Genomic DNA, 23464 nt, shown 5'->3' on the forward strand with positions numbered 1-23464 from the left:
ATATGTTTTCCCTGAATTTTAATAAGAAAGCAAACCTGTTATACAGTCAAGTCTAGATCTCTCTTCTCTCTACTTCCACCATATATATAGATCTCATTAAATACTACAATATTGAGATCAAGATCTTGGCAAGCAGGAAAGAAGTCAATTATCCTTACATTCCAATTTCATTAACAAGATCTACATTTTTAAAAATCAAGCATTAACAGTCCTTCACTCAAGTGAAGTTACAGGAAGTGAGAAGGGAAGAAAAAACTTTCAAAGCATGAATGTGTCTTTGAAACACAACTTTCAGTGCCTTTCAATGAAAATTTTCCTCCTAAACTTTCTATGAATTTTAAAAATCGTATCTAAATAATTTTACCAGTTTGTGAGGGCAGCTCACTTATTACGTTTAACTGAGTTTGGTCCCAAATAACAAGTCTGACTATGGCTACAATTACCGAATTAAGCAGCACAGCAAGCAAAAAACCCCGATTAACCTCCCCTGCAGAAGACTTCCCTATACTAAACTCCGCATCTTATACTGTATTTTAAGTAAAACGTCTGTTTACTTCCAGCAATGGCTAATCAGTTACAAATCTTCTGGAGTAAGAGATCAGTCTATTTTCCACGCTAACGATAACCAAAAAACATTTTTTCTGATGATAAACTTCAGGGAGACAGCGACTATCAGAATGTTCAAAAATGGTATCATTCAGACTGATCTCATTGAAAGTGTTGCCATAAGCAAGCAATCCACATCACCTGGAATGCAAGAAAAAGATAGGCTCCTTTGCTGATCTAGGAATGCCAGGCTCCTGAGCAAACCGTTACACAGTTAACATACTAAATTTGAGTATTAAAGGCTGTTCATGCAACTCTCTCATTAGTTAGCAGAACGGTGGTTTTCTCCAAGGCAGGTAATGCCGAGCTTCAACTCAACTTTTACCACAAAAGCAAAATACCTAAACTGAATCAGAAAGCTGTCTCAAGTCGGTAACCATCCACCGCCCTCCACGCAATCTGCAGGGTTTAAATACCTGATAGTTCCTGTGGGAGAAGGGAGAGGGCTGATCAGGTGAGCCATGTTGTCTGGAATGTTTATTGTTAAGGGAGAGATCTGGGGTTGCACAGGCTTCACTGGGGACTCTGGGGCCTCCTGTTTTTCTCTCTTTTCATTGGACAGAGCTGTGAATGTTATCTTGATGTTTGTGCTGGGAAACCTGAAAGTACAGCTGAAAAATAAAAAACAAATAGATAAGCCACTTGTTTACAGAATGTAAGATTTTCTGCATAACTTGCACATATCACCTAACCTTATTTAAAAGAAAAAAGTACGGTATCTTAGGTAATTACCTGCAACCAACTCATTTTACAGACCATACAGAAAGATCAGTGTGACCAGAAAAAGCTCCCCAAGTAAGCAACTTTAAAATTTGGAAAGAAACATATGCAACTGCCATCCTTCGTAACAAGGGCCGTTTATGTGTTGTCTCTAAATTTCTTGAGGTTCATTCTGATCTTGCAACTATCCCTAAAAGAAGTACTATTTTGAAGACAAAAGGCTATTATTTTATGATGCCAAAGAATAGCTTCAGCAAATGAACAAGTAGGTCCATGATATCACAATTAATTAGAAGCCTAAATATTGGCCGATTTGAGGTCTACCCAGTTTCATACACTGGTTTAACTAAAAGACTTGGTTTCTTTTCTCTTTTAAAGTACTTACTGAACTGAACACACATCAAGCCTAATTCTGATCATTTACAGAGTATATTGTTGTAGTACTGCATTCAAACATCTTTTTTCAGAGCTGAATTTAAGAGCCAATTTCAATAAATGGCCCATTTTTGTGTATTACCAAAGACTGCGTGCCCAAATTTAAAGACTAATGATAAATTAACAATGTGCAATTGTTTAAAAATTTGGAAAATAAAATACAATGAATGCCCCTTTGACTATTTTCCTTTCTTCATCTCTGTATATAGCATTTAGAAGTTAACCCAAATAAAGAGAACAGGCTATTTATAACTTCTTAGTAAATAAACAGCTTGAGCAAACAAGCAACTTAATTTTCTCTCAACAAAAGCATCTATAAAAATACAGTTCAAATAACTTTACAATCTCCTTGTTCTTAAGCTGTTACACTACACTCAGCACTAAACCCACAATTATATTTACACACCTCTTCCACACGATGAAAAGGACTTTCCAACGACACAATACCCAGAAACAAACATTAGAAAAGTTGGGGTTTTAAGTGATTCTAGGAAGATCTAATTTTATAAAGAAACAGCAGCATGCTGGAACAGGCCTGAGAAATGTAGCTATGAATGCAAAGTACAGACTGTAAACAACTGTGAACATTTCTCTGGAAAAATATATTAAACATAGAAGTGATGTAAGAATTGGAAGGAACACTCAGCTGTGGAATAGCCTGAAAAACACTAACTCCCATGTGTTTCGTGTTTTTTTTTTTTTTCTTAAAATTAATCTAAGGATGTTTATAGAACAAAGGCAGCATTCGATTTTCACTGTTTCTTGCCACATGCACCACAGTGGTTCTTTTTTCCTACAATACACACCCAAGGATCAGGAAAAAAGAGAAAGAATTGACAATGACCTTCCTTTTCGCTCAGTCTTACCTCTCAGTATGGACCATGTCCGAATTTAACAGACGACCTATTTCTGAAACAAGCTCAATGTACTAAATTAGGAACAGAATCTATGCCAGAAAACTGCACATGCATTTCAGCAAGAAAGTTAAACGGACTGGTTTCTGGGTTGGGGGTGGGTTTTGGTGGGTTTTTTTGGAATCTTCAGTAACAACTCATTTCATTGCTTTTTCCAGTAGAAAGTGATTTTTGCTTTTATTGTTCTAGTGACAATTGAAAGAGGTCTCAGCTGTTTTGCTATAAAAATGTTTTCTAAACATTTCAGTTCATCAGCAACAATGACAACACTACTCCTCGAGTGTATGCAAAGAGGGTAGCCAAAGGCATCCCTTTCACTAAAGTTTAAACAAAAATCCTTGTGAGAAAGCGAACAACAGCTGTTTGACACAGAGACAGGTTTAAATTTTAGTCACCTGTTCTGTATAGTGTATGAGGCTATTCCATACCTGCAAATCTAACTTAACGCTTTTCAGACCAAACTTATTTCAACTTAAGAAAAACATGAGACCAACCGGACATAGCTTTAGCTGACTGGTTAGATGCCTCACTGCTTAGTAAAAAAACCCAGTACATAATAATGAGCAACCAGAGTCCTACAGTGCTGGGGGGGGGGTAAGGATGGGGAGGAGGCAGATCTGCACAGCTTGGACATAAGTACCAGAAATACAGAAACAGATAAAACGCATACTCGACAATTCTTCCAGTATCCCATGTAAGTAGCATACGAAAACATCTCCCTTCTTACCCAATTGCACCACCTTAAGGCATTACCTCTCCTGGGGGCATCTTTCACAAAAAAGGTAAGGGCAGCTTACTCACCTAAGGCTAAAGCACAGATTTGAAAGCACAGCGGAGACATGGTGCTCACAAATGTCGGTCAAGTTTGGGGGAAAAAAAAAAAAAAAAAAAAAAGGCACCAAACCACTCCCGAAACCAGGAGCTTTGACTAATCAAGGGTATTGCATAGGTTATAAATGCACCAAACAGACTTGGAACTTATAGTCAGGAACTATATTAAAACCCAAAGGTGTTACTGTTACAGTTTACAACATTGCACATGCTGGGCTTGAAAGGGTGGTGTTATTAAGGAAGACACAATATAGTTACAAATCACTAACTGGTTAGAACATGCAAACACCTGAATATTATCAAAAGACCACATCTGTTAATTGATTCGTATTTGTAAACAGAGGCTTTTTTTAATAGAAGCATATTTTTTTATAGCTGGAATTCAGCCAAAAAGCTGAATAAGGAGTGTATACTAACTAAGAGATTTTCTGAATAAATTGCATTAATGCAATTTACTTCCAAAATCAAAGTAACGAACATGTTCTAATTGGATCAGAATCAAGTTGGTTTTGGCATATTCTTTAGTATTACAATGAACTAAACAGAAACCACAGCACACCCACAGGGAGCGACCTGATCAAACATTTAGTCTACAGCAAGTCGAATTTGATTTTACTCACTGTTTAAAGTGTTTACAATAGTTTCATGATGTGCTACCACAGAATGATTGCTATAGGAGAAACTCATCTATACAACCCACTTAAAAAAAAAAGGGGGGGGAGAGAAAAACGAGTAGTTTTGCAAGCTGTCACTCTACACCTCATCTACTCAACCAACTACCGTTCTTCCTTTATAGGACGATGCCATCCAGAGTAGGAAATCAAATAGAGCCAAGATTGATCCAACAGATTCCTAAAAACAAACATTTACAAAACATCCATGTTTAAGCAGCTATATGATGAAAACTGTGCTAGGTATTTAAGTGATGAAAACAAACAGTACCATTTAGCTGACAAGCCAGTGTTGCATTTTATGTATTTCATGTATTTCAAACAACTATTCACAGTATCCACACTTAAATAATTGTGTATGTTTATAGACAATGACGAGTACTTGCCTTGTGCTTTCTACAGAGCATCACAAAGGAGGACAGTGCGCAATCTAGGAAGTTGTAGCAGAGGTGTCACAACTAAAATGCAACTCAATCTTAATTATTCTTTTTTTAAAAGTTCATTCTGGGTTGACTACTGGAACACAGACAAGAAGCATCAAATCATTTCAAACTGTTCTCTAGAAAACTCTTACTCTCTCTACAGCTCCCAGCAAAACAGAGACGTGCTGATCTAGTCACTGCCTCTACAAAATTTAGCAGCTTTGTAGGGTGCCAGATAAGTGTCTTGTGGGAGAATGTGCACAGTCTGGTTTTGTCACATCTGTATTTCTAATATTTTCTTACTTTCCCTCAGTGGTTCTGTCTGTACTGCAGGGATAAGCGAATTATATACTTGTAATTCTGCCTATATGAAAACACCATCTCATTGAAAAGGTGGAATTCCGTCCTGTCTCCATCTGACAAGCGGGAATTCAATTTCCTCCCCATACACCTGTATGTACACATACCCTGCTATGACTCTCAGTGCCTCAGTACCATTGGAATTACTCCGTTTTAATTGTCTTTTCAGAGCCAGGACAGAAATTGGACAGAAGCCACCATCCTACTGTTCTTTTATCAGCACCTCCAGATTTTACATTTAAATAGATTATAGGGGTTTGGCACTAATAACCCTGTAAGTCATGGTAGTTACAACTGTGTATTTAATTCTTTCACATTGACTATGACATTGAACACCAGTTAACTTAACGATCCCCCTATATTTTAACGATCTAAAAGAATAACAAGGTGTGAGTTTTCAAACTGTGATTTACTGGGAGCCAAGGAGAGTGTCAACTTTTGACATTAAGAAGTTAAGACCCAACAAAAAAGAACCCAGTCAGCACCAGAGAGATTGCTTCTGTCAATTTTTGACTCCCAACACTTTAAAGGCAAGCACAGGCAACAGCTAACTCACCCCAAAGAGAAACTGAGGTAATTAACTACAGCTCTACCACTAAACAGATCTTTTTCAACTTAGGTTTTCTCTGACCATGCAGCAGGCTAGGATGATGCTAGTCGTACTTCATTCCTTCTCCTCCCCTATTTTGATCAGCAAACTAACAAAAAAAAACAGAGAAATCACCGTACTTCTAGATATGGCCCCCGTTCCACAGAAGGGAGATTTGAAACTAATCCCTTTTTTAATTCCTCTCACCTACCAACTTATGACTCATCTCCCAATCGGTCTTTCGCCACCACTCCAGTAAAAATGATCCTCACAGCCCATTAATTTATTCATACTTCTGTTAGAAGATATGCACACTTTGAAGCTTAAGTCACCTGTAAGATACTACAGTGCACACTTCCAGGCCCACTTTTGAGTCAACTGTATTTTAGAAGTCAAGCAAAAATAGGGTTTTTACTTCATTAAGATAGAAGCACAGAGAAATTAAGTTTGGAAGAGACCTCTGAAGGTCTCTAGCCCAACGTCCTCCTCAAAGCAGGGCTAACTTACAAGTTAGACCAGGTTGCTCAGGGCCTCGTCTAATCAAATTTTGAAGCCTTCCAAGAACAGGGTTGGGCAATTCATTCCCGTAATTAGCCACTCTAACAGGGAAGGCTTTTTTGTCATTTGTCCAGGTATAATTTCTTAGTTGCAACTTGCTACAGCTGCTCGTCCTCAAACTGTGAGCGTCTCTGCACAGCCTGGCTCCATCTTTTCTACAACCACCCTTCAGGCATGGGAAGGCTGCAATGAGATCCACCTTTGGGCTTCTCCAGAGAAAAAAAAAATAAAAATTGAGGTCTTTTAGCCTCTCCTCATATGCCATACACGCCGGTTCCCTAAGGATCTCGGCAGCCCTCCCCTCACCTCTCCAGTTCTGTTTGTACCGGGAGCCGATAACCAAACACCGTTACCACCCAGTACGAGGCCAGCCTCCGTCATCACAAGGGTGCAGTGCTGGAACACATACCAGGACCTCCTCCCCGCCAGGACCCCCAGCCCCCCTCTGCAGAGCTGCTCCCCAGTCAGTCCTGCCCAGCCTTTTCCCACTCCAGACGCACAATTTCACATTTGTCTTTGCTAAACTTCACAAGGTTCCTGTCAGTCCATTCCTCCAGCTCATCAGTGTCCCTCTAGGTGACAGCCCTGCCCTCCAGCATCTTAACCATTCCCCACCCCCAGTTCGGCATTATCTGCCACCTGCAGCGGGTACTCTCTGTCCCATCTCCCAGGGCACAGACGAGTAACAGCACTGACCCCAATTCCACAAGGTTAGCAAGCCACACCAGGGTACTGCCTCGCCGTTCTACGTCACGTCTGTCAACGACATCTAAAACCAGCATGTCAAAACTGGGCAGCATTCAAGCATCCACAGGAACAGGGTACTTGGAAATTACAATTTGTATGACTTCCTGCTAACGGGTAAATTTCAGCATGAAAGGACAAGGAGTACAACTTCATCTTTTCTCCATTTGCTGATGCATTTAATTACTGATTCCACCACAATGGATTATTAGGAAATTAATGATAAATTAAACTAGATCTAGGTATTGTTTTTTAACTGTTTTTTTAAATAATCAAGGCTTAAAAGACGAGTCTTTGCAAAAACAAAAAAATACCATGGAGGTAAAAAAAGCTCAAAGAATTGAAGAACAATTACATATAATTTCAGTCTTTGTAAAGTCTGTGCATTGTGCCTTCGTGACCTGAGAAAAAGGTGCATCTCTAAAGAAAGAGCTGAGCTCAGTTCCTCTCGCCAATCAAACTGACATGCAAAACTCTAGGAAATCTGTAAGAAGAGATGCAACTCCATGTCTTGGAGACACCTGAAAGAAGTCATTTCTGTTAACTTGTAGAAAAGCAACAATTCCCAAACCAGTGAGAAAGTGGCTGCTTCTCACTCAGCCTACCCTTTTCCAAAAGAAACATAGTTACATTTTCTGACGTACTCATCTTCTGAATTTTATACCAAAAGGTTTCTGATTGTTCCACGGCAAGAGCAGGCATTCTACATTATTCACATCTAGAATTTATTTTTAATACTTCGGACTGTGTTTAATTGAACTGGAAGTCAATACTTCAAAAGCAGTTCATTTCCAGAATAGAATCACCACCTTTAGACGTAAACAGAATCAACAAACCCAAAACTTATTGAAAAGACAAATTGAATTGAACTGCTTCAACGCAGTCAAAAATTTCAAGATAACCTTGAAGTACCCAACAGCTAAAAAAGTTTCCAAACTCATAATGAAGGTAAATACATAAATCCATCCAAATAGTCACACTTAATATCTGCCCGAAAACTCCTAGCACTAAATGACTACTAATAAAGTATAGGTTATTAGAAAAATAATTACTTTTTTTTGTAGTAAGCATTTCCTTGACTCTTTAAATGCAAATAACTGTTCAGAGATTTGTTTTACAAAGCCTTTTCTAGGATTACATAAAAAGTGCTCTGTAAAACTTACCCATAATAAGAAAAATGCTAAGAGTATAGGAAATTTTATAACAGATACACTGAAAAAGGGTGATCCATTATACTATAATATTAATCAGATTACAATTACTTTCTTATTTTCCGGAACAGAGAGAACTTTCTCCATTGGCAATTTTTTATACAGGTGCATGTTCATTTACATGAGGTATAACCTTGTGCTTCTATCAGAAATCTTAGTTTTAACATTACTTTTGTAAAACTTCCTATATTATTGGTAATAAAAGAGAGAGTATCCATTTTTCTCTACTGACTTTTAGGGGGAAAAAAATAAAAAAATTTGCTTCTCAAATCTGTATTAAAGAAACACGAAGCCCAACTCCTCTACTATCTTTTTAAACCAGGAGTTTTTAACACTCTCCTGCTCGCAGTTGACCACACCCTGTGCAGCAATGTGAGGAACTACCCCAGCAGGAACACAGCATCACTTCGTACACGTCCATGTACACACACACACACACACGTCCATGTACACACACACACACACACGTCCATGTACACACACACACACACACGTCCATGTACACACACACACACGTCCATGTACACACACACACACGTCCATGTACACACACACACACACACGTCCATGTACACACACACACACACACGTCCATGTACACACACACACACACACGTCGTGTTAGCATGGATTCCTCCTCCTTCCTGCCTCCACAGTTTTAAACTAAGTCCTGATTTGGCCAATTTACCATAAATTTACGTTCAATCATGTCTGTCCATTACTAGTCAGGACATTTCTAGAGGTTAACCAAAAAGCAACTGCCTTTTTAAAAGTGGCAGCTTTTTCCTCTGGGGAGTGAATCACGACCTCACGCGTGTTTCCCTTAATTCTCTGTATCCTTTACAATTGATTTCTGTTGACCAAAGATCAATAGTTGCAAAGCATGTCCTCCACAAACAGAAAATGTGAGGGCTCTGTAGCAAGCTCGACCTCTAATACCGTAAGGAACAAAACACACTCAGATTTTTAAACCAGCTATTAAGACTTTTTATTCTGGGCACGCTTTTCACAAGTATTTGTGGGGTTTTTTTTCAGGTGTGCCACCACTGTCTACACAGTGACATAAAGCAGTATGAAAAAATGTCCTAAAGAAAAAGGTCACTGACCTATCTATACACTCAGCTGTCTCAAGATTCAAAAGCAAAGATCTGTGCATCACCAGAAGTGATAAAATACTGCTGTAGCCTCATATTAATTCAAGTTGGTCAACAACGCGCTTCTACCAAATTCTAAGCAAAGGCTGGAAATACGACCTAGTTGTAACTTAATGGCTCCCCCATAGGAAACCTAGGTTACATACTTCCCCACACGTGTTTCTGCAAGCGCATAAGAAGCATGTGAAGTTGCTGGTATTCATTACAGGAATGGTGCTAACCCACTTTGAGAAGGATCTGGAACAAGCCTGTCTGCGTCAAAAAATGATCCTATGACAACAAAATATTGATGACGCCAACAAGAACATTCCCGAGCCACTAGCAGCAAATACACACTGAGTAATAAACACATGTTCTTGTTTGAAATGGTGTTCAATCCTCCTTTCCTACTTAGAAAGCCAACTTCATAAGAAACAAGGCCTTTTTAACCCTATGTTCACAACAATTTCTCTAAGGGCATTTAAGAGTCGAGACTGAAAAAGACATGTCCTGAAGTTGTTCACTACAGCAAATTTCGCTGCACATATAAATGATTTATTAACAACTTGAAGCTGATCTCACCCCTCCCCTGCATTATTATGCTACAGAAACAAGCATTAACGAAAGTGCCATTACAAATTTTCAAAGGCTCTTATTTTAGCGGTCAGACATTTCATTTTCTTTATATACCAACCACACAAACAGTGGTATTGATCAGCAGCAAAAACATTTAGGTTATCCTACAGTTGTGGAAATGTGGTATGGTTAATTAAAAATACATATCTCAAAATCACAAATTCCCACTGCATTCTCCTCTTTTCTTAAAGGGTAAAATATTTAAACAAGCAAGAAGGAAAAAAATCCAAAACCAACAAACAAAACCTAAAGAAAATTCAATACAGTAGCCCTGCACAGGCTGCAGGAACCGAGAAAGAAATTGGCCTGCAGGCAAGAATGTAGGCAGCAGTTACTGTAGAAACCAAGCTCTTCGTTGCTTTTCTCTAAGCAAAAGAAAGACACAAAAGAGCTGGAAAACAGCGATCGATGGGAAGCAGCTTATAAAGCTGCTTGTCACATCTGCTGCAGGAAAACCAGACACTAATTCATTAAAACTGCTCATGTAATGCCTCTGGAATTTGAGGCTCCCCAGCCTGTGAATACAAAAGAAACTCCGCCTATGGAAACACTGCGTTTTCGGGTATTTAGCATCTCTGTACACAAAAGCCGTATGCAGAGTCAGGTTGTGTGGTCTCTATCCCTAAACTTCATTCTAAACTATAAAAACAAATTAAAATTTATCCAAAAGATTGTGTGCCTCTGACTTTGCCAAATTTCAAACTGCTATTCCGAGTCCCAACAGAGCATACATAAGTCTATAACACAACAGTTTCCTGTTTAAAAAACAGAACCAAAACACTTGCAACAGGAAAGTAAAAATCAATCATAATTTCTTCTTCCTTCTAGATAACTGCATTGAACAATGGTTTCCTATTATCAAATAGGCAAGCTCAAACTTTTACCACAACAGTAAATATCATTCAAAAACTTCTCATAAAGCGCAGTTTACCATCATTGCTGAACTGAAGTAGACAAACCGAACCCACTACACCCTTTATTACCCAGCTAGCTAGTTACAGAGGTGCCCAGCATTCCACCCTCAGTTGTGGGGTACTCATAGGGATGCGAAAGTTCATACGGAAACACTACAGTTAGAACACCACTCTTCAGCACTAAATAAAAAGCTATCGGCAAACCAAACAAAACTGCTTTGAGCCAAACATAGAGCACTTGGCATTTTACTATTCCTTACTATTAAAACAGTAGAGGAAGTACACTGAGCAAGTGCTGTCATGATGTGTTTTGACGTAAGCGTAATCATAAAAAAGCACTTATGACTCACACATTACTTCAGTAACAAAAGACTTCATTTATTACCTCATCAGAGACCTGCATTCTATTGCAAAATTATGCCCAAACTCCCTAATCATTACCAAAGAACAGCTACCCAAGAGGGAAGGCTGCACAGAAAAAAAGATTATTCCTGAACCGAGGAAGCAAAGATTATTTCAGATGAGCTTTTCAAGACAGAACTCTGCTTCCAAGAGCAGAACAGTCCTTTAGTTCACACAGAAATCCATGACTAACTCAAGCCATTGAAGAGTGACAAAAACTGCTTCCTACCAACTCTAATTTTGAGTAGACAGCAGTACTGAATTTGCCCCTTAAATCTGCCTGTCTGGTCAAAGAACAGACTTTTTTCAGACTCCTCTCAAAAAGCCATGGGCATTAGTTAAATTTCACAATTACCTACCTAAAGATGTTTGGTGTTCAAGGGCCATTCCATACTTCCTTCACTTTGGTGATACTGCTGGGCTGGGTATCTCAATAGAAACCAAGATCTTATATTATATTCTGAGATTTATTTTTTTTTTTAACCAGGTGTACTCTGCAGAATGTTTGTTCAAACCACTTTTCAGTTCTTCTTCTATTTGCAAATTCCTAAAACTTCTAGTGAAAGTGCAGACCCTCTAGAAATGTTGTATGCATGGACTGCTCCACGGCGTTACATAAACTTACTCTCCTTAATCACTTGTGTGGGCAGTCAAGAACCAATCAAGGCTCCAAAGAGTCTGAAAGGCCGCAAAGCGAAGAAACTATTTAATCTACAACAAACACATTGTTATTGGAAAATATTCCTCAAGAAGCACTCCTCCTGAGCTATTCTTCTAAGACCATGCCAAGTTCTCAAATCGTGGGCTGGGGCAGCAGGAAAGTGCAGAAGGATAAAAACAAATAAAAATAACAGACATGATTTAACAAGTCAGATAGTCATGCAAGTGGAAATCTGTCTGGGAAGAAAAAAGACAACTAAATAAAAGTCTTTATCAGAAAATACGTTAACCATTGTCACTGTATTGATAAAGGAACAACAGTATAGAGAAGGAAAGGGTATAGCACGCAAAGATGAAGCCTGGGATTAATTTCTCCAAGCATAAACCTGTACCTGCATTAGTCATCTATCTTTTATAGTGAGTGAAAACGAACAGACACTTAATGGTGTATATCCCATAGAAAGCAAAAGCCTAAATTGGTTTGGAGAAATCAGGACTAGGGATGCCTATTTTTCATTGAATTTAAAGGGAGCCAAGTCGCAGACACACACAGGCACTCTCACTCACTCACACATGCTCCTAGAGTAAGGAAAATTAATTCCACTTCGAATAACATCTAGTAAAGTAATGAAAAATATAAGCCAAGATTCCTAAAGCATGGGTACCAACCAGGCTCTGAGCAATAAAAGCTTGATCTTGGGGATGCTTTCATGGGATCCAGCGATGTAACGGCTCAGCACTGCCAAATGGGGCAGGCTCTTCCCTGCTTCTCACACCAGTTCTGTTCCCAGCCACATGATTAGTCCGCTTACCTGCTTCCAGGCGCCACGGGTATCTCCAGCTAATTTACTAGCCCAGCAGAAGACTCCTCTAGCCGAAATGCAGACTTTTGCTGATGTTTCAGTAAGTTTAAATTATCGCACAGTCTAATCTGCCTTCAAAAAGGTAAAGTAGAACCATCACAACACGTTAATTTAAAAGCTGTATTGTGCTTACTGCATAAAAAAACGTATTATTATGTGACTGTTCCAACTATTCTCTTCAAAAGATTGACATTTGAACTAATACAGAAAAATAAGCTTCCAGAAGTTACCAGTCATAAACAGAAGTGCAGAACTCCATTTGTAAACAAGAGTGCATATTCAACACTTTTCAACAGGATAAAGTTTGGTTAACTTGGGACCTTCCAGCTTGACCAAGAAAGTCACGATTTTGACTGCAGGTACTGTTAACAGAATGGATTATGACCACTTAAGTCAAGCATTCCTCACACAATTTCTACCGCTCTAAAGATGTACATGTACTAGAAACTACAGTGCAAGAAAACTTGTCAGTCACAGCAATTATGTATCATGTATTAGTAAAGAACTAAGGCATTTATATGTTCCCATATATACTACTTTCAAGGTCTCGACTATAATTGAATAAACATACTGCTCTGCGTTTCTGTGACACCTTTCATTAGAAAACAGGGAAGTATTGAACAGACATCAGCAGAACACAGCAGATCCTTTGCGTTCCCAGGCACACCAGTTTAGGGATAGCACCATTCACACAGGAACAGTGCACATAAGGAGGCCTGGAGCACTGGCAAAAACAGAACCAACAGTCCTCAAAAACAGGGAGAGGGGAGGTAAGTTGGAAAGGGGGAGAACTAGGGTGTTCGCACTGCAGACAAAGTAAGCCACTTCAAAACCCAGGGAATCAATTTTAAAAGGCAAGGCATAGCTCTTGATAAAAAGCACTAGAAAAAAGCACTGAAATTTCATCATCCCCCTGCCTCCACCCATGAAGTATTATCCCCATTTTTAAAAACAGATTAAACAGATTTGTGACTTGGCCAAGTCATTCTGGCAAGCATGCAACAGAGCTGGGAACAGAACATATTTTTCCCCAACACCCAATCTTTGTTTAAACCACTGGATCATCCCTTAAGTCTTCCTTCTCCTACAACCAGTTTGAGACACATAACACCAGGTGAAACACACATCTTCAATAAAAGGGAGATTATTTCATCAAATAAGACTGTAGTATTTCAACCAGAGTTGGTTGCACAGGAGTAGCTGCTTAAGGAGCAAAAAAGCAGCAGCTGTGAAGCCTACATGGCATAAAGTAAAACATGCACTTATATCTTAAGCAATATATCACATCCTCCCAAACAGAGCTAAAGGAATTTTCATTTCACCCGTCTTTTACTATTGCACCATGAAAACAGTACATTAAATGCATACATTCTAATTAAAATTTATACAGCTATATACTGAAGATTTTGAAGATGTTAAGCTACACAAACCTCATTTCCTACGTATCTATGAGAAGCAGGATTTTTTTTCCATTATCAAACAGCAAAAAATTAAAACAGTATTTCAGGTAATTCAAAAACCAAAAACAAAGCTGAAAAAGGTAAAATTTATATCCTACATGTTGGAAAATTTCTGGGGAAAAAAGATTCTTCACTTGCTTTCCTTCAGTAATAAACAACAGTTCCTCATGCAGGATAACAAATAGTTGCCAAGCTACTAGAACTGTTACTCATTCATGTCTGTTACTTGTACCAGCGCAGAACAACCTGCAAACGTCCCCGCCACACACAACTGGAGGTGCTGAAAAGTAAGAGTACCTCCTACCCGCCTGCAATACTGAGGGGCTTTAATTTTGGTTATCTATGTCATACATGTTATTTTTAATCAATCACAGTACTACCTTGCCCCATACCAATGTAATGAAATTGAAAAAACTTTCACTGGCCAAAAAAAGCCAGATTACTGATTTTTTTTTGCAATAACCAAACTGTTTGAGAGGGAAATACAAGGCAAGTACTATCTTCACTTTTCTTTTTACTTCTTGTCCTATTTAGATAAAGAGCACTGCTGTACGCTCTTCACCTTGGTTTTACTTAACCGTGTTCCTACACACAGGCGGCAGCGTTCACAGTAACTGGATCGATCCCGTACAACAACGAACACTCCATGGGAGGGGAACAACGAAAAGCACAAAGTTTGGTTGTGTAAACCAAAGCTAATCTGAGGCTTTCTGATACTAAAAGAACCACGTCTGGAGAGTGGTTTCTTTTGGTTTAGCTGCAAATTCCAGACCTTTTTTTATTATTATTCTGTGATTTAGCTTTTCCAGACTATTAAATTTTCTAAAAACACAATTGGAAAATTGGAAAAAAACGGTCCCAGTACATAATGCACTATTTCACCGTACCTCACTCTGTTTTAAACTCTGGTCCTTCCTTGAGATATGCTAGAGCCACACCAACTCCGTAGGTGCTAACTGACACAATGTTTAAGTCTTACAGACTAAAAATTAACATTGGGTCCAGTCTTCTCTTCCTCTTGTGCAGCCAAACTGATGTAGGTAAGTTTATAAATGTTATAAAAAGTTTGAAATTACTAAAAAAGTGAGCTGCAATCAACTCCAAAGAGGTTCTTGTATAGCTACACAGAGGAACATTGTGCTGAACTGCTCAAACAATTAAACGTCCCTCAAGGAGCTGAAATTTGCCAAACTCTCCTAGATACACACAGACAGATAAAAAGCAACGTGTCTTACTCTCCCCTCCCCCCCGCCCCCCAATAATATTTGTTCAAGTCAGTCTTCCCCGGCTTATCAACTGAGCATCATTTTCAAAATTCCACTGCAGAACCCACTTGTATAGCAAAGCTGAAAAGATGCAAATGAGTTCCATGCATACGCTATTGCATAAAAAAAGAACTGCAAACACTAATTTTCACAGTTAAATTAACATCTTTCCTTTTAGACTTGAAAACCAACCAATATTTGAAAGATTCAGATTTTCAGAAAGATCTATTATGTTGAAATTAAATATTAACCCTCAGCTACAGAAAGCATTTCCTAATTTCCATATATGTGTAAGGCACTGTACTATACTCCCTTCAATAATGACAAAAATAAACTTTTAACCTAAGAATATATATTTTTTTAAAGCCACATTAGTACAGGAAGCACCATAAAAAATGTGGCATTTACCATAATATCCAATGTGGCCCCTAAGTTACAGTTATCATAAATACACAAGTAGTAACAAATAGTACTACATATTTAGAGCCCATTTCCCTCATTTTTAACTCATACATCAAATTATTTTATGATCTTAGAAAAACCCATTTGGAAGAGCAAAAGGCTAGTATTTCTGGGTTTAAATTCTGTTTAAAAATAATCAAAGCAAAAATGGAGAAAAAAGAAAGATTAAAATACAAAGATCTAAGAGACATTTTAACAGTTCTGGAGGGCACAACTGTGGCCTTATCTGTACTCTAATAACATGTACACTTTTCCAGTATATAGAGAACATGCATAGGCTTAAATTCAGATAAGCTGAAACCCAAGATAACAGACACCTTAGATGATCAAAAACAATCTGTATAAAACTATGTTTTTAACACCCTTCCCCCCAAAAATGAAAGAATCATGATTTTTTCCCCACATACTACAAGATTTTCATTTAATGTTAACTTAATGCACACGTTTGTTTGTAATGGGTTTTAGAAAGAGCCAAAAGGTTCACTAGATATTTATTTTTAAACTATCACTCCTTTAATCATCATTGGGAATCACATCAGGAAGGTCTTAAGAGCACTAATTAGTTCAGTTACAAAATTATATCTTACAATCAGTTCTCCTCTCTCTCCTGAGAAAACGACAGTCAGTTTATATGAAAGTGTCATAAGAATCAGCGACTTTTCCAAAAGAACTGTAAAAGCAGTGAGACAAGACACCATCACCTGGTGTAGAAAGCCTGAAATGCGCTCACTATGAAGCCCTTAAACTCTTCATCACTGCTCGAAAAACAAAACACAAAGCTTAACAGAGACTAACAGAAACTTGTTACCAAATACCTGTGTTTGAAGATACTTCTGTGGTGAAGTGCAAAATAAGGACCATCAATCATACAAACATTCTGGAAACACTAAAAATGGTACAGGCACGGTTTTGTTGCTTTTCCAGTCCAACTTCATTGTCCACAGTAGTCCCCTTCTACTTTCTTTTTTTCTTCTTCTTCGGTATGTAGATAGCATCTTTGACTGGGAACTCACGCTCCTCGCAGAAGCAGTGTCCAGAAACATCACGTAGCTTTTTTTGCCCGTGGTGTAGGAGGCCAGAGACTTCTTTGCTAAGTGTGGGGCTAAGTGTAGGCCCCTCAGTGAGCTGATTCAACTCACTAATGCAGCACCAACTAACCCAGCAAACAAAATTTTTAAGAGGAAAACAGTATTCTCTGAGGCTAGTGAGAGAATGGTTCACAGGGGACCTAGTGATGCCAGAGCCAGTGTACAAGGGCAGCTGGACCAATGGAACCAGGATCAGGAATTTGAAAGAATGACCAAGACCTTTCAAAAGCAGAGAACCTTCGCATCGGCTCAAATAAAACTTATAAAACTGCTAGGTAAGATACAGGGAAGACACTTCATCAATTTTATTAATTTCTTCCCACCCAGTAATAGGAAAAACTGCAATTCGGACTTGACAGAACACTAATCCTGAGCCTGCCTCTCTCTTCTTCCAAGGGATTGTTTTTCAGGCCTACCAGTAAACTCACCTGACTTGAGCACACCATGTGAACACCAGAGCTAACACACGGGACGGAGCAGGATGGTTCTTTCAGCTCTAACTCCCAATCAGCTTGTTTTAACTAACCTTGAGAGCAAAGGATTAGTTAGAGTTTATCTTCACAGCCTGAATCTCATACACAGGTATGCTTAAAACAACAAGATGAAAGTGCTGTTCATGTTTCAGTAAAGCTGTACTACTGCATAAAACTAATGTGAAGACAAAAAAAAAAATCCCTTTTAAAAGCAGAAACAATGAGAAAGACAATTTCAATTAGTGCAAATGCTTGAAAAATAAAGTTTACCAATATACTTAACGTGAGAAGCAAAAGCCTTCTGTAACAGCATATCCTTTAACCCAACGCACTCTCAGGAAAACACTGAATTTAAGAGGATAATCTATATAAAGAAGTATACAGTGTTAAACATGTTACCTATGGCCCACACAAATAATTATGAGACGATACATTCTGAGAAGCTCACAAAGTCAAATTAACTTGGTGTCAAGCCTGACCCCATCAGAGAGGTAATACTCCCCAAAATGTTACAGAACACACTGCAAAGATGCAATGTATCTGTATGTACATTAAAATATTTCTTTTCTGTCAGTCTGGGTCAGTGCTCACTCAGACATTTTGCACCAGAATTCACAGCACAAAGCTGCTGCAGCTGAAGAGTCACAAGCAGTTTGTGAACTTGAGGTGTGATCAAAAATGATTCTAAAGATCCAAACAGGCCTATGGAGTCCGTGCTTAACATCATTTATCTAACCAACAATGACAAGGGATGAGAGAAAAAACCTGCCATTTCACAGATGTTGAATATAATGGTAAAAAATTTACGCAAAGACGACATATCACAGCTAACGAATATAGACCAAGTCCCAAAAGACTAAGTGTAAGGTCATTTTATCTCTCAGTTTCAAGTTGAAAATATTCAGACTGGTCTCCACAGTTTCTATGATGCTACCACATGGGATACCAAGGACCACGTCCTGAAAGAACTAGCACAAAATGGGGGGTGTGGGAGGTGTGTGTGTGTGTGTGTGTAGAGGTAAACACAGCAGAAAATTTTAGAAATACAGAATCAATAGCAACAGTAGAAAAGAAAGTGGAAAAAAAAAACAACCAAACCACAAAAGGCTTGGTGCTTGACACTGACAGGGGGAAAAAGACCTCTCAAAAATAAACAGCTTGGAACACAAACTAAATAATTCATGGCCTACGCTGAAGAGGGGGCATGTGCTGGTCATATGTTCAGCGTATGTTATTGGCACCATTCACCAGCATGTTCCATGTTGTAATAGCTTAAACATTCAAATTTGAAGTGCGCTGCCTTCAGGGACGACATGATCTGGGCAGCCCTGATGAAATACACACCACTCAAAATGAATACATGCTAATTTTGGCTTGCAGGTTATTTCTCCATACTCCAAACAATGCTTTGCTTGGCACTAACTCATTCGATGAGCTTATATTGAATATAACCGGTGGTAGTGTGAAGCAACTTTTAAAACCAGAAGAGACTCCATTTATGTAAGATGATACAAAATCACTACTGTAGTATCTGTGATTCTTAGAGGGAACTTTCTGCTTGGATGCACGCTCCGGATTCGATGTGCATGCATTCAGACTTCAGAACAGCAACACTCTTCGAAGATGTGCACAACTCCTCTAGGCATTCATAGCCTGGAACACAGCAATACACGGCATGATGCAGCCCGTTGCCCAGATGACAATGAAATGCAATGCTGCAGGTTTAAGACTCCAAAACACAGGGGAAAAAAACTAATTCTGTTGAAGTCTAAACACACGACTTCAAACACCTTTCTGTAACAGCCAGCTCTGCCTCCCCACTCTATAGTCATTTCAGTTTCTGTGAAAGGTATAACCAAGAGTTGCTTCTGCTGCTGACAGCTGGATCATTTGAGAAAGGATCACCACCTCACTACTGTATGCTAATTTCTGACCGTATCAACCCCTTCTGCATTCAAACCAGTGGCTATGATTAGATCTATTTTTATTTCCTTTTAAATACCCATCCTGTAGTATTTTAATTTTAAATCCCCTAGTGTAATTTCTCTTTCCTTTGTATTTTTGTATTAAATCATTACCTGCACAAGTCAAATCCTGTCTCCATTTAGAACATCTTTAAGAGGGTTATTCTAATGACTTAAAGATGGTGTGAACCATCACAATACAAGTATCTAAAGACCTTTCAGATTTAAAAATAAAAGTCTCCTTCACTCAGTGAAGAACTTTATCACACCAACTTCTTGCTCTCTCTGTATCAGTCACTGTCAGTATGTTCTCAGTCAGCAATTTACTTACCACAAAATGTCCCTATAAAAACACAAGGCAGTCATATATATTCTCTTTAAATCCCTTGGGGAAAGTTTGAACAAGGATCTACCACAAAGACGAAACAGTCCTAAGTAGGACAAAACCGCACTAGAGTAACACACCCCGTAACCAACACTTCCTTAATCAGAGCCCAGGGATCTCCAAGTTGAAATGCAATGTCACTGCAACCGGCACCCAACCCCCCTGGCACTTACCTATATTTATCTGAAAGCTATTAACCCTAAACTACTCAGACCTTCAAGAGAAGAAATTTAACTGGAAGAAAACCACCTAGCCCTACTAACATCAAATGTTGTTGCAAAAAGAACAAGTTGCAGGCACAATAGTTTACCTTGGAGATTATAAACACATTTCAGTACAAGAATGGAATCAGAGTAAGTAGTATGAAAATTACCAAAAACACATCCTGCCTTCGCAAGTCTCCTCCAACAAAAGGAGACTCGGGCAACACATTTCTATAGTCATTTCCACAACTGCAGAGTTTTTTCTTATTCTCAAAAACTGTAGAAAAGCCTCATTTTTACAACCAACACTCCTGATTAAACTACCAAATTCAATTCCTCAGAAACACCTTCCTCAGTCTCTTCTCCCTGGCCCCTACACTGCTATTTCTCCACGTGGTCAAAATCACTCTCCCTCACATTACGGTTAGTCTGTATTCTATATAACCATGCTTTTAAGCTTTTCAGATGAAGTGCAATTGTTTTACGGCACACTTCTCAGCTACATTCCAGCTAACACAGAGACCACGCATACACAAATGTAAGTAATGTTTTCTTCAGCTACTACTAAGCCAAAATAACTTTAAAACATTAACCCCAACCTTAAAACTTTTATAGAATTTTATTTTATCCTTCCAACAAAGGGTTGAATTATTTACATTTACATGCTGCTTTTATTCTTTTTCTTTTTTTTTTTTTTGCATGGTTTGCATGCTTCTTTTCTTTAAAGGCTTAAAACCACCCATTTTGCTGATAACCTTAGATACTAGTGACCAACCTCCCGTAAGAATCTTGGGTACTTACTAGCCCACAGCAGACCAAACTTATTTATAGCTAAGTAGCAAGCTGGGGTTAGTGATCTTTTCCAGGCTCAACAATCTTCCAACCTCAGAATAACCACACCATAAAACAAGCAGGGTTATTTCACTACTGACAGAAAAGTAAACATTTGTGTACTAGGGTGTGCTTGCAGATGGTTGCTCTGGCTGCCTGTACTGAAGGAGACACTAAAAGCTATTCACAACAGGCCAAAATTCATGAAGGAAATTTAAAATCTTGATCACAAATTGCTTTCAGAATCCAACTTGCATCTTTGAAACAGAGACAGGTGGAATGATTTGAATTCTTCTCCCAACTGTGAATGGGGTTTCCCATTTCATCTTTGGACAAGTTTCTTTAACCTTTAATTAGCACCAAATGTTTCTATCTGAAACAGGTAATATTCCTTATATCCTAAGATGCAGTTCAGGAAAAAATACTGTATGATAAAACAGCACCTTAGCCCACAGAAAAAGCTTAAAAACAGAAAACAGCTAAGAAAATCAATTTTTTTAAAAGTTCTGACAGAATACTGACAGAATCTCAGTTATACTCAAGACAGTTTTGTTACAGAAAGCCTGGACATTCATAGACTCGGATACACAAGAAAAGAAGACAAGCAAAAACAAAACACTTCCAGAAGATTCTGGTTTGTCATCAGTTTGCTGCTCACTGTTACCTCCACCTCACCCTGTTCCTCCGCTTAACCACTCACAAGAACTTGTACAGTTCAACCAGCTCACAAGAACTTCTGAAGTCACTATGTGATTCTGTTCAAACAGCAGCACTCCTCAGAGGCCAGCAGTCCTTCAGGAGGAAAGAAAAAAAAGAGAAGGGATGCAGCTAGTCGAGAACTAAGTAATGAAACAGGGAAGAAATGATACAGCTTTGTAGCACTCATTGCAGAAGGTTATTTGGTCTTGCAGGGTTCACAAGGCGTTAAACGGTTCTGGAATTCGCTGATAATACAGACTAGTTGCATTTCTCAGCTTTATGGACAGACCAATACCAGGAAAAGTTTTAAAAACAAAGGCTTGAATTTCAATTCAAGAGGATAAACAAACAACCGAAGTTCTACTGTGGTTTTTACCTATTGCATCTCTTTCCTGTGTTGCTACATGTGCCTGTCATCTGAACATTTCAACTGACACACACACTGTGGTTTCCAGGTCTAAAATGTTTGTAATGATTACCAATATCTAGAAAGCTGAATGAATAATATTATAATCAACCACAAACTGTGGAGCCCACCCTAAACTCAGAATTCCGCTCTGTGTTCATTTCAGAACGCATATTCATAGCAGAGGGTAACCACCTTAAACTGCTGCATTTATTCTTCCACTTGGTGATGTAGCTACAAAAGTGCCGCCAGGAAAAAGGCTGTGCTCCAATTCTTGATAGTATCATTGGAAGCGGGAGTGCATGAGGATAGATTTCATCACTCTGAGAATCTTGTTACCCAATCTAGTAATTTTAATAAAGTTACTTAAGAATAGATTGCACGCTCTTCAAAGCAATGTCTTCCTATCATTGAACAGCGTAACAGTTCATCGTTGGGCTTGCAGCCCCTAATGCTACTAAAAAGCGAATACGTTCAGTAAGATGAAAGGGCAGAAAGGACCAAAGCCATCAACCCCCTCTATCCGATAACAGAACATCCTGGGCCAGATCTACACACACAGAGGAAAGTTCTTCAGTTGGTTACCCCAAACAAGTGTATCAACCAATGACCACGTAAGACAGATCAGGCAGAATACCCAGCAGAAATCTTATCTGAACCTAACCCAGCCACACCCAGAATATTCACACGTGCACGGAAAGGAAATAACTTGCTTCCTTTAATATATCTTTGCTCAATACGTTATTTAATGTTTACATCTGTGGAAGTTATAAACAAGATCCTGACTGATGGTAATTCACATAACTAACACTTTTGTCAGCATCCAAGTCCACTGAATACTTCACTGGAAATGAAGGACACTGTTATAATTTGCTCCTCCTCCAAACAACTTATCTTAAATGTTTCACCTCATCCCCTATGAAGGAAGCCTCAGAGTGACAGTGAGAAGTCAGTTAAACCAGAACAGGGAGCAAATGCACAGCTACTTTCAAGCCTGCTACCCAAGTAGTTTTGGAAGGCCGGATCAACTAAACTTACTTATTGACTACTAACACACTTGCCTTCAATGGCAGTCTGGTTTCCCTGCATAAAGAAGGAAAAGAAAAAGCTCTCTTCAAATGACAACTTTTTTTTTTTTTTTTTTTTTGAGATGTTTCTGCATCCTATCAAGCAGAGACCCTCAAAAGACGACACAGGAAATCCAAATCACATCTGATCTACTTGTGTAGTCAACTTCAGTAGATTTACATCTTTCCTGAAAAAAATACTATGGATACATGCAACCCCTGCAATAAAGGACATGTAAAAAACAGAAAGGTTTTTACAATTTTCTTCAAAATGCTTTTTTCTTTCAGGCAGATGATAGAATGCTGCACAAACTCTAGTCAGTCACCTGTCTTACAGGTAGAGAAGTCTGCTTCCTGAGATAAAAGGGCTTTGGGGGGAGGATGTGTACATGGGATGACTACAAACAAAAACGACACATGAAATATTAAAAAAGGGCCACATACCTCCACTGTAACCTTAATGTTCGATTTTCCCTAGAGCTTGTGACTTCC

General features: G+C 38.7%; 1 protein-coding gene across 1 annotated transcript in view; it reads right to left on the reverse strand.

The window, feature by feature from the left end:
• Positions 1-23464, reverse strand: part of FOXK2 (forkhead box K2) — a 47919-nt gene that overhangs the window by 13182 nt on the left and 11273 nt on the right. Inside the window, exon 2 of the mRNA XM_086473609.1 lies at positions 1023-1217. Within this exon, the coding sequence (XP_086329735.1) occupies positions 1023-1217 (195 nt within the window). The remainder of the gene's footprint in view (positions 1-1022; positions 1218-23464) is intronic.

The sequence above is a fragment of the Leptosomus discolor genome, chromosome 15 (genome assembly GCF_034619465.1).
Source record: "Leptosomus discolor isolate bLepDis1 chromosome 15, bLepDis1.hap2, whole genome shotgun sequence".
NCBI lineage: Eukaryota > Metazoa > Chordata > Aves > Leptosomiformes > Leptosomidae > Leptosomus > Leptosomus discolor.